Source organism: Clytia hemisphaerica, unplaced genomic scaffold, assembly GCF_902728285.1.
Source record: "Clytia hemisphaerica strain Z4C2 unplaced genomic scaffold, Clytia hemisphaerica genome assembly, whole genome shotgun sequence".
NCBI lineage: Eukaryota > Metazoa > Cnidaria > Hydrozoa > Leptothecata > Clytiidae > Clytia > Clytia hemisphaerica.
The window spans coordinates 1,015,432-1,026,532 of NW_027104107.1; the positions used below are offsets into that span (position 1 = coordinate 1,015,432).

At 35.2% G+C, this 11,101-nt stretch overlaps 1 protein-coding gene across 1 annotated transcript; it reads left to right on the forward strand.

Annotated features, from left to right (window-relative positions):
- The first annotated feature begins 9,577 nt into the window (after positions 1–9,577).
- Positions 9,578–10,815, forward strand: LOC136813310 (alpha-1A adrenergic receptor-like). The gene has a single exon (XM_067069828.1). The coding sequence runs from the start codon at positions 9,624–9,626 to the stop codon at positions 10,716–10,718; it is 1,095 nt and encodes a 364-aa protein (XP_066925929.1). The 5' UTR covers positions 9,578–9,623; the 3' UTR covers positions 10,719–10,815.
- The last annotated feature ends 286 nt before the right edge of the window (positions 10,816–11,101 follow it).

Genomic DNA, 11,101 nt, shown 5'->3' on the forward strand with positions numbered 1-11,101 from the left:
TTGCAAGATTGAAGTCAAACCAATACAATTTTTTTGACAATATTGATTCGTTCAAGAGTAAGATCTTGAAAACAGTTTTTTTTTTCTGTTGTGATTTTGTTTTTCGTCAAACTCTACATTGTTTCTCTCATAACATTTTTATAAACCGAATTTTTCTCCTACTTTAGCTATTTTCCTCGGTGACTTTAACGCAAGAAACTCAGTTTGGCGGACTGGTGATATTACAAATTCTCAGGGAGAGGACATTAGCGAGTTAGCTTCACAATATGGGTTACATCAACTAATTGATGAGCCGACTCATCTTCGTCCTGGGTGTTCTCCTACTTGCATTGATCTTATTTTTTCATCTTCGCGGACTCCTATTTTAGATTCCGGGGTTTTACCTTTACTTAATCCACGTTGCCACCACCAGATACCCTTCGTAAAACAAAACTTTCGAACTATATTCCCTCCAGCTTATAAACGCAAGATTTGGGACTTTTCTCGTGCTGATAAGAGGGGAATCGTGCTTGCCCTGAATGCCATTGATTGGGAAACCTCCTTTTTGGGACTCAACGTAGAAGATCGTGTTTCCCTTCTCTCTGAATATATACTTAATATTATTTCTAATTTTGTTCCAAATAAAACTATCACCATCAGAGACAAAGATGCGTTATGGATGACTCCTGAGATTAAGCAGATGCTTTTGGATAAGGCTAAGATTTATCGTCGTTGGAGAAAATGGGGAAGTCCTTTAGATGGTCAGACACTTGATGACATGGTTGACAGGTGCAGATTGGCCATTTAGACTGCCAAGGATAGTTATTTTTCTCGTCTTGGCAACTTTTTAAAGGATCCAAACATAAGAAGTAAGAAATACTGGTCTACTCTGAAGCAGTTTCTGAACGTACGTAAATCCCCGAAAATTCCACCTATTCGAGATGAAAGAAACGTCCTTGTAAGTGATGTTTCTGAGAAGGCCGATATTTTTAACTCTTTTTTCTCAAACCAATGCTCACTTATCGATACTGGCAGTGTTTTGCCACCTGAACAATTTCTTACTAACTCTAGACTGGATAATCTTGTATTTGAAGAAGAAAAAATCGAGTCTATTATTAATTCTTTGAATGTTAACAAAGCCCATGCATGGGTGGGATAATAATTCTACTCGTATGATCAGAATCTGTGGTAAGTCTCTAGTAAAACCCTTGCTTAGCATATTCAATCTTTCTATCAACTCTGGCATCTTCCCATCACAGTTGAAGAAAGGTAACGTGGTTCCTGTCTATAAAAAGGGAGACAGGAGCATAGCCAAAAACTGCAGACCAGTGTCTCTTCTTCCTGTGTTTGGAAAAATATATGAAAAGTGTATTTACGATACACTTTACAGGTATTTTGAAAACAATAACTTATTTTCTCCTTGTCAGTCTGGTTTTCGGGAGGGGGATTCCTGCATTTCTCAGTTGTTATCCATAACGCATGATATTTATACAGGGTTTGACAAAGATCCTTCTCTAGATACCAGGGGGGTGTTTTTAGATATTTCAAAGGCATTCGATCGGGTGTGGCACGATGGCTTACTCTTTAAACTTAAATCTTATGGGGTGACTGGACCGTTGCTTTCCTTAATTCGCAGCTTTCTTAACGATAGGTATCAGAGAGTTGCGTTGAATGGGATAACATCTGAGTGGAAGCGAATCAATGCTGGGGTACCTCAAGGCTCGATTCTTGGTCCATTGTTCTTCTTAATTTATATTAATGATCTTCCAAAAAACCTTGAGTCAAAACCGAAGATCTTTGCTGACGATACCTCTTTATTCTCTCTTGTGATTGATCAACTCTTGAGCCTTGATGTACTTAACAGAGATCTCTCCAGGATAACTGACTGGGCTCATCAATGGAAGATGTCTTTTAACCCTGACCCATCTAAGCAAGCCATTGAAGTCTATTTTACCTGTAGACTCACTCTTCCTAATGTTCCAGCAATCTCCTTTAATAATTCTAATATCGCGACCAGTGAGTACCAGAAACATCTTGGTCTAATCTTAGATTCAAAACTTTCTTTTGATCGCCATCTAGACGAGAAGATAAAAAAGGCCAATAAAGGAATTGGTCTTATTAATCGACTTCGCAAGCATGTGCCTAGGAGATCTCTACTAACCATTTATAAATCTTTCATTAGGCCTCATCTTGATTATGGTGATATCGTATATGACCGCCCAGGAAATGCTACCTTTGTGCAGAAGCTTGAATCTATTCAATATAATGCCTGTTTAGCTATAACAGGCTGTTTTCGTGGAACGTCTCAAGAAAAACTATATTCAGAACTTGGTCTTGAAAGTCTTGCTGACAGGCGCTTTGCTAGAAGAATGACATTCTTCTATGGAATTATTAATAATTTAGCCCCTTCGTATTTACGTAACTACCTGCCAGTAAGACTTACAGCACCAGGTTGCCTTAGAACAAGAAATCCTATTTATCCTCTTAATATACGAACCGAGCGTTTCCGTAACACTTTTTTTCCGTACTGCATATCTCAGTGAAATGTTCTGGGAGGTAATATACGAGATCTACCTTCAATTAAAACTTTCAAAAAAGCAATCTATGAATTTTTGAGACCCAAGCAATCTCATGTTTTTGATGTTCCTGACATTCAAGGAGTGATCTTTCTTAATCGACTTCGGGTCGGTTTCAGCCATCTCAACGAGCATAAATTTAGACATGGCTTCAGCGACACTTTAGACCCTTTCTGTGGTTGCCGAACTAACTCTGTGGAAAACACTCAGCACTTTCTTCTGCACTGCTCTATATATTCCCATGCAAGACAATCTTTGTTCGACAAACTTCAGACCCTAGGCATTATTTTTCATCCGCCGCTTAACCCTCCTTTTTTCTGTCGGCTTTTATTATATGGGGATGAAAGTTTGAGTTCAAATCTAAATAAATCTATTCTTTGTTCTGTTGTTGAATTTCTTAACGAAACTGGAGGGTTTAGCGGTGCTTTATTTTAGGCTTTTACCTTACAATTGTAGCTTCCTTCTCCAAGATTTTTTTTTTCTTTATTTACTTATTTATCTATTTTTTACATAGTCTAGTACCTCTGGCGATATAACGTTAGTTCCTAGCGGGGGGAGGGACTATATTTTATGTTTAAGTAATGTTTTGTAATATATGTTCGTAGTGTACACGTGTCTTTGTTTCAATAAAGAAAAAAAAAAAAAAAAATTAACGCGTTGCCAAAATAACTTCCTCGCGAAAGTAAATATTATTCACTAAAATTATAAAAATTACTGCCTCGCCAAAATAAGTTTTATGCCAAATTTTAGGAATCTTTGCTGCTCACCAAAAATATTAGCTATTTCGTAAAAATGAGTTCCCTTAAATTGATCTAGCGAAGTAGATCATCAGCTCTTGTTATTGGGAAGGTGGGACACCAAGTTGAAGGAAACTCAGAGCCACATCCATCTTATGGCTATCATCAAAACTGCTAACTGAAAAAATTCTTAGGTTTCATGGAACCTTGTTTTCTATGTTTGATACGAAGATTTTTCACGGCTTTATTTTGGAATTTATCTTCTAAGTAACAGAAAAACCAATTAGCGAAAGGTTTTAAGTTGCAAATGTTCTAATCAACTCTTACAATATACCGCCTGAAAACATCTTCGACCGCGGGAAGAAAAGTTTAAAAAAGTATATGTTTGTAAAACATGCTCTTGTTTCTTGGTATGAAAATCGATTTAAAATCTGAGAATGTAAAATTTCATTGAGATTGATTTTATTGAATAAATTGGAACATGTTCATTTACGATTTTTACTGAAATTATTACATAGGTAAGTTTTATTGATAAAGGATTTTCTTTGGAGACATAAGATGACGGAAAGATGATTTTGAAGGAACGAGTTTATGTCACCCTTTTTTGCCTGGTTCTTATCGGCATCATTTTTTAGTTCGTGGTCTGCCATAAAAAGGCTGTCGTGAAAAGGGATAGCGGTGTTGGATGAAAATGATCCATTATAGATTATATAAGATTTCCAACTGTTTACTAAACCGAAAGAAGATATTTTAAAACCACTTTTCAGTATTTCGAAGCCTGTTTAGTTATTTACAGATTTTACAGATTTTACAGATTTTTAAACTCAAGAGAATGTGTCAAGAAAGGTGTACACAGCCTTAAACTCAAATCTTTTTCTGAAATTGAATTCACTTGAATTGTAAACTTTCAATAATGGGACTGTATATATTAGGGGGGGTTCAGGGGGTATCCGATTCCGAAATTGCGCCAATTATTTCCCCAAATTCCGTCAAACCGTCTAAAAAAGGAATAAAATTCCGCCACCGAAAATTCCTTTGAAATTCAAGGCTAATGTCAAAATTTCGAATATTTTTTGTCAATTCCCAAATCCCGCACTAAAATTGTCCAATTTCCCGTCTTCGTCAGAGACTAAATTCCGAAATTCCGTCGATCGATAAGGGGCCGATTCCGCTCCACCGCCAACCCCCAGCCTCCATATTAGAACAATCAGTACATAATCATACCTTTATCATAAGAGCTTGTTGGAAAGGGGAAAAGTTTGTATGGTTTCAGACTATAATGAAAGACATTCCAGTAATCGTGTAAACGATTTTTAAAGTGGATATTCTTTTCAAATGACAAAACATTGTCAATCGCTTCAAAAGAGTTTGCTGATATAAAGCAAACATCACACTGACACATCAAAGGAATCTCGTTGTTGAAAATGTCCTCGAGTTAAAAGCCAAGATAAGAGAGTTTCTTTTTAATTTCAAGAACCATCTTAGAATTATCATATAGATCATGGTAAAGTAAATACTGTTAAATATTTTTTGATTTGGATTGATTTCTAGCTTGCCTTTTGTATTTATGAACTTTTTGAATTTAGTGTAGTGGATATGACAAAGTAAAGAGGTTGTCATTGGAATCTTGTTTGAGATTGAAATTGACCATACATTGAAAGTTATCCTTCTTATAAATTTAAAGAAAAACAACAATGTTTTTAAAATTGAGCAAAAGCTTTTCGATTAAAAATCATCTTCAGTGCTACAAATGATGTTAAAAATTGGAAATCAAAAAAGTTACAATTTATGTGTTTAAAAGCAATTAAATGTAGTAAAAAACTGGATAAAAGAAACATCATAAAATACAAAAGGCAATGCATGTTAAGGTGGTCGTTAACAAACTTTTTGAAAATGTCAAAAAATATTCAAATTGAAATATCTCAAAAAGTATAAATGATATATTGTTGAAATTTTGTATGACGATACTTAATTATCATCTTGATCTAAAAATAGAAAAAAATGTTAGAAATTTCAAAGACGGGGGTCATGAGGTCATTTCTAAAAATAGATATAAAAATCTTGTGGCAGAAGAATCTCCACAACCAGATGGATTTAGATTTTGATATTTGGCAGTTATGTTACAATATTGTCCTACTGTGTTTTGAGTGAAAAATTTTTTTAAAAAAATCAAAAACCGGGGGTAAAAACGCAAAAAACTGTTTTTTTTAATTTTGAAATCAACAAAACATTTTTTGAAAAATCTGTTTCACTCAAAACACCCCTTGCACTAAGAGAAAGCTGTGTACAAAATTCCAAGTAAATCGGAACAGCCAATCCTGAGATTCTTCCGCCACAAGATTGAAAACCCCCGGTTTTGCTGTTTTGCGTAAACTGGCCTTAAAACTATTTTTTGCTGTAGAAAGAGGAAAAAAAGCTTTCAATATGGGATTTTTGACAGATTTCAGTTGAACTTGATGCACTGATTCAATTTTCACCTTCAGAAAGAAAGTAAAGCCATTTTCTTTTGCATGTCTCAGCAAATTTATGGTGTCGCGCAGAACCCTGAAATTACCGCAAACATACAAAAAAGTTGCGTAAACCTTACTTTTGCTTGCGAAAAAGCTTAAATTTGGTGAAAAGTGATTGAAAAGTATTCCCTAACCCTTTCATTGGTTAAAGTAACACATTTCACTGTAACAAAGCAAATCTTTATCCCTATTACTTGAAATACAAGCTGCGCTCAATTCTAATAAAGAGCACTTTCACTTTCACTTTTGCGAAAACCCCGAAACACACCAAAATCAACTATATCACTATCAAAATCCAACTAAATGTGTATGGATAGCTTCAAGAAGAGGTTATGGACGTTTTAAACAATAAATTATCAATTAAATAACTAAAAAGAGAGAGAAAACAGAAGAAACATTACACGTACCTGTCGCACATTGTGTGGCGCTGAAATTTGATCCCAATGGGAAGGAAATTAGAAAGATTATCAAGTAAAAATGTTCCTTGGAGTTTTGAGAAGCTCTTTATATAAAAAGGAAGCATCAAACCATCACTTACTACAAGAAAATAAGCCATGAAACAGCCATTCCCTTTACCAAAAATTCACACTTGAAATTTGACAAGATTCAAGATGGCGGGTTTGTTTTGATTGTCATAAATCCGGAACTACTAGCAGTAACGGTGTAAAATTTTCCGGGAATGTTCTTTGTGGCTCTAAGTAGCGACAGTAAAAATTTGGAGTCGCTCCAAGAGCCAGAAGGGCTAATATTGCAATTTTCGTGATGGGCGGCGGGGTGGGCGTTTGGGGCGGACCACAAAGTCTGCTCGGGTACGTGTCTAAAAACCTAAAGTTTTCGACTTTCCTCTTCTTTATATGAAATAAAACTTCGGGATATTGTTCAGCAAGGTTCAAACTTTAATTTAAACCAAAAATTGAAAAATCGACCCGAAAAAGATGATCCTATCTCAGAAGTGTTAACGACCACCTTAAGAGAATATGTAAAAAGTAATTAAAATAATTGGCTAAGTTACTCCATTTCGGAAAAGAATTAATCGGTTTGAGTCTAGTTGGTCATTTAAAGACGGTCTCTTGAGGGCTATGATAGATGCCTCTAAGTTCTTCCGTAAAACAGTTTTCTCAGAGGCATTAAAGATGACCTTCCAAACGAATTGATGATTAGGGAATTTACGCAGGTGTTTGGCTGGTTCAGAGTTTTTGTCAATGTTTTCATGTTCCCCCCATCTGGTTTCGACGTTTCTTTCGGTTTCTCCAACATAATTATTTCCACAAGTGCAAATTCCTTCATAAATTTTGCATGCCGGATATGGGTTCTTATCTTTGACATTAAACAATTGCCTGACTTTCTTTGTGGACCATTTCACTGCAAAATCGATATTATTCTTAGTGAAGGACTTTAATTTCTCTAAAAAACGTTTTGATAAAGATTCATTCTCCTCACAGAACGGAATTTCAATTAGAATAAACTTTCTTGGCTCTTTAAACAAGAACTCTGGGATTATGAATTCTGACGACGTGTCAAGCTTCATTTCAAATTGATTGATAACGCTCTCTGTAAAGCGTGTGGGAAAGCCAGCATTTTTGAACTTTGTACGAATTACTTGTTTCTCAAATTCAAAATTCATACCTATCCGATACGATCTGTTGAGAACTAGACTCAAACCGATTAATTCTTTTCCGAAATGGAGTAACTTAGCCAATTATTTTAATTACTTTTTACATATTCTCTTAACATGCATTGCCTTTTGTATTTTATGATGTTTCTTTTATCCAGTTTTTTACTACATTTAATTGCTTTTAAACACATAAATTGTAACTTTTTTGATTTCCAATTTTTAACATCATTTGTAGCACTGAAGATGATTTTTAATCGAAAAGCTTTTGCTCAATTTTAAAAACATTGTTGTTTTTCTTTAAATTTATTTTTGGAATGGCAAAATTTCAAAATATCCTTCTTATGTTTTGGAAGTAAGAATCTTTCGAAATTGGTTGACTGCTGATTGGCTTCAACTAACTTGATAACAGCTGTTCATAATTTTCATACGGGCAGTAACCTCTGAATAAGGCACTTAAAAATTAACCATCAGAGGAAAATAGTCCTCCCGCAGAAAATTGTGCGCCGGAAAGTCAAAAACTAAATTTTCCAGCCCTATTTCAAGTTTCGCTAGTTTGTTATCGTTCCCAGCCCACTCTTGGAAATGTGGTCCTCAAGAAAATCAGATTGTATTGTTTTCACCCATCCCTTTCACCCATCTCACCAATCACAATCTGATCTCGGGGTTAGAAGCAATGTAACTTCATTTTACACAGAAAATGAACACTTTTAAGCTAAGCTGGAACCCTGGATAGCTTTTATCAGAGTAGCAATACGATTTTAACCTTTCAAAGCCGCTAACTTATTTGAAAAAGGCCAAAAAGTTCATCAATTTTTTCTGGAAATTTATTTTTTCAAAGGCAATTTCTCGACCAGGACAAACGATTCAGGTATCAACTTTGGTATCGTTGGAAAGCTCTTTCTCTCAGCTACAAAAAATAGCAGATTTTTTTTCTCTGAATCTGAAGTGGTCAGGAGTTATGACCAAAAGACTGTGTATCGGTAAAATGACCTTTTCAAAACGTATATATACGTATTTCGACTCCTAAGGGTTAACACGGACTCAATTGTTTTTCATTTTTCATTTAAAATGCCTTTATCTACTTTCTCTTAGTACCAATAGTCATTTTGGACAGTTTGGACCAGTTATAAAGATTTGAAAATTTTTTATTAAGATGATAACAACAAGGGGGCAGGTTTAAGTTGAAGATTAATTCATTTTTTAATGATAAACTCAGCAAGACACAACTGTTAGGAGTAGGCTTGTTAGTTTTGTGTTTTCACAGTTTGTTAAAATGTAATTTTACGTTCTACATTCTTGAAAGCTAGAACTAACGTTGGACCATTTCATTGTAGGGTTTCACTTGATTTTTATGCTTCAAGATAGGATCTGCTTTAACTTTGGCTTCTAACTGTTTATTTCTAATTTCTTCGATTCTTCTTCGGTATTTAGATATTTTTGTTTAATTTATAAAGATTACCACCTCTTTTCAGAATGCTACAGATAATTTGACAGTGTAATTTTAGACACCCCTGTTTCAGTGGCCCGGTGAGATTGAGCTAGTTCATTGGGATGGAGAGTCGTATGCTTTTAATGGATGACTGATTTTTCATTTGGTCGTGTGATTACATTTTTCGACGTTTAACTTGCTCTGAACTTTGAAAGTGATTGATAAACTTTTATTAATTGGAAACCCAAATATTCTATCACACCTCATCAACTAGATTTTGATAGGAATTTAATGCAACGAAATTGATTTGGTGCTGAGTCGAATTAGAAATACGATTTTAAGACAAGTCATCAGTTTTAAAGGAAAAGTCTTGGGTAAAGTAATTTTAAAGAGCTTTTCTATGTATCCCGAGTTTATCGTTCTACATCTGCAATTTGAGCTTTACTATAGCTCATTTGACGTCAATCGATACTTCTATTATCAGCCGGATTGAGAGAGAGAGATATACGAGTGAAGGTAGTTTTCTATGTTTAAATTCAGTATGAAATACGCAATTTGTCTGTGATGAGTAACCTCCACTAGCAGTGTTAAAATACTATGATAGAAGAGTTTTCCTTTCTCTGGGCCGATTCCAATTTCATGAGATCCTGTGTTAGAAGTTGAATTGTCTCGTTAGAGTTCAGGAGGTCAGAGACAGTGAATTTATATTCCATTTCTTCATTTTCAGCAAACATTACAACAACATTACAACCAACAATATACCAACCATCTCACCTGATGGAACAGCTTTTCCACCTCCATGATCAAGGTGAAAATATATCACGTACAAACCTCTTGTATGGATGTGACGGTCAAATCTCTGACACCATCCCACCACCAGAAGCCTATACTGTAGCTACCGTTATATTTTTAACAATAATCGTATCAGTTTTTGGTAACTCACTCATCATTGTTGCAGTGTATAGAATCAAACTTTTACAAACTCCAACAAATGCACTGCTATGTTCTCTAGCAATAACTGACCTTTTAGGTCCAATAGTACGGCTACTTTCATTGGGAATCGCAATGGTTCTTGGGAAATGGACGTTCGGTTGTAACTGGTGTGTGGTATCATCAACTCTGGGAATCTTATTTGGAGCAGGTTCAATTAATCACTTGTGTTTGATCAGTGTGGAAAGGTGTATCACCATTAACTTGCCCTACAAAGCAAAACAATTTATTCATAAACGTTCGATAACTGTGGCGATTTTTATCGTATGGACTGTATCTATAGTCTGCTCGCTTTTACCATTCTTTGGAGTCGGGCTAGTGCGGTTCACGCCGACTATGTTAGACTGTGAAGTTTATCTTGGAAATGAACCAAAACTGGGGCTAGTGCTCGGTGGAGTATATTTTATATTCCCTTTCACTGTCATGGTGATTGTTTATACTTTAATATTTTGTATCAGCGTCCGAAAACAAACTAAACAGATGTTTACTTATTCAATCGGACGGCGTGAAGAAAAACAAAAACAAAAGATGAAAGCAGAAATGAAAGCATTGAAAACAGTCATGATTGTTGTTGGGTTTTTCATCTTATTGTGGTTACCCTACTTCATCACCAGTGGTTTGGAACCTTTCCATCCATCCATGGTACCCTCTTGGTGGAAACGATTTAGTTTCATACTAGCGTATATGAATAGTTGTTGTAATTGGATTGTGTATGGAGTCCGGAACAAACAAATGAGAAATGCTTTCAAAAGTGTTTTAGGGATCTCAAATAAACGAAGAACTTCGGAAGCGTCTGAAAAGTCGATTGCAAGTCAAACGAAATCAACACGACGTCATGTATTCAAATGTCAAGATTTTAATGAAAATAATTCAAATTCTTAAAGTGTATATCTTTTACTTCTGTAATCCTTTCTAGAATAAGAATATGGTGCGACCCTTGTCATTGTCTGTACACATACCTAGTATCTACGGCTAATTTCAAAATAGCATACCGCAGTGAATCTAAAAATAGACATTGATTTTTCTGTTTGACCGAAATTCAATCCCATCACCCTTCGCGTTAACTACGCCTGCATGCAAATTACACTCAACTACAAAGAAAAAGTAATGACTTTCACGACTTTTTAATTAAGACGAAAAGGATTGTGGGATTGATTTTCGGTCAAGTGTTAAAAGTAATAATTATGACGTTTGCATAACGGTGTGCTATTCATTGCCGTAGAGGGTCTGTTGTTATTGTCTTTTCTGACTTGAGATTTTTCAAA

What these genes read in the sequence shown, in the direction of transcription:
- LOC136813310 (XM_067069828.1), top strand. Translation starts at nt 9,624, where the DNA reads ATGGAACAGCTTTTCCACCTCCATGATCAAGGTGAAAATATATCACGT.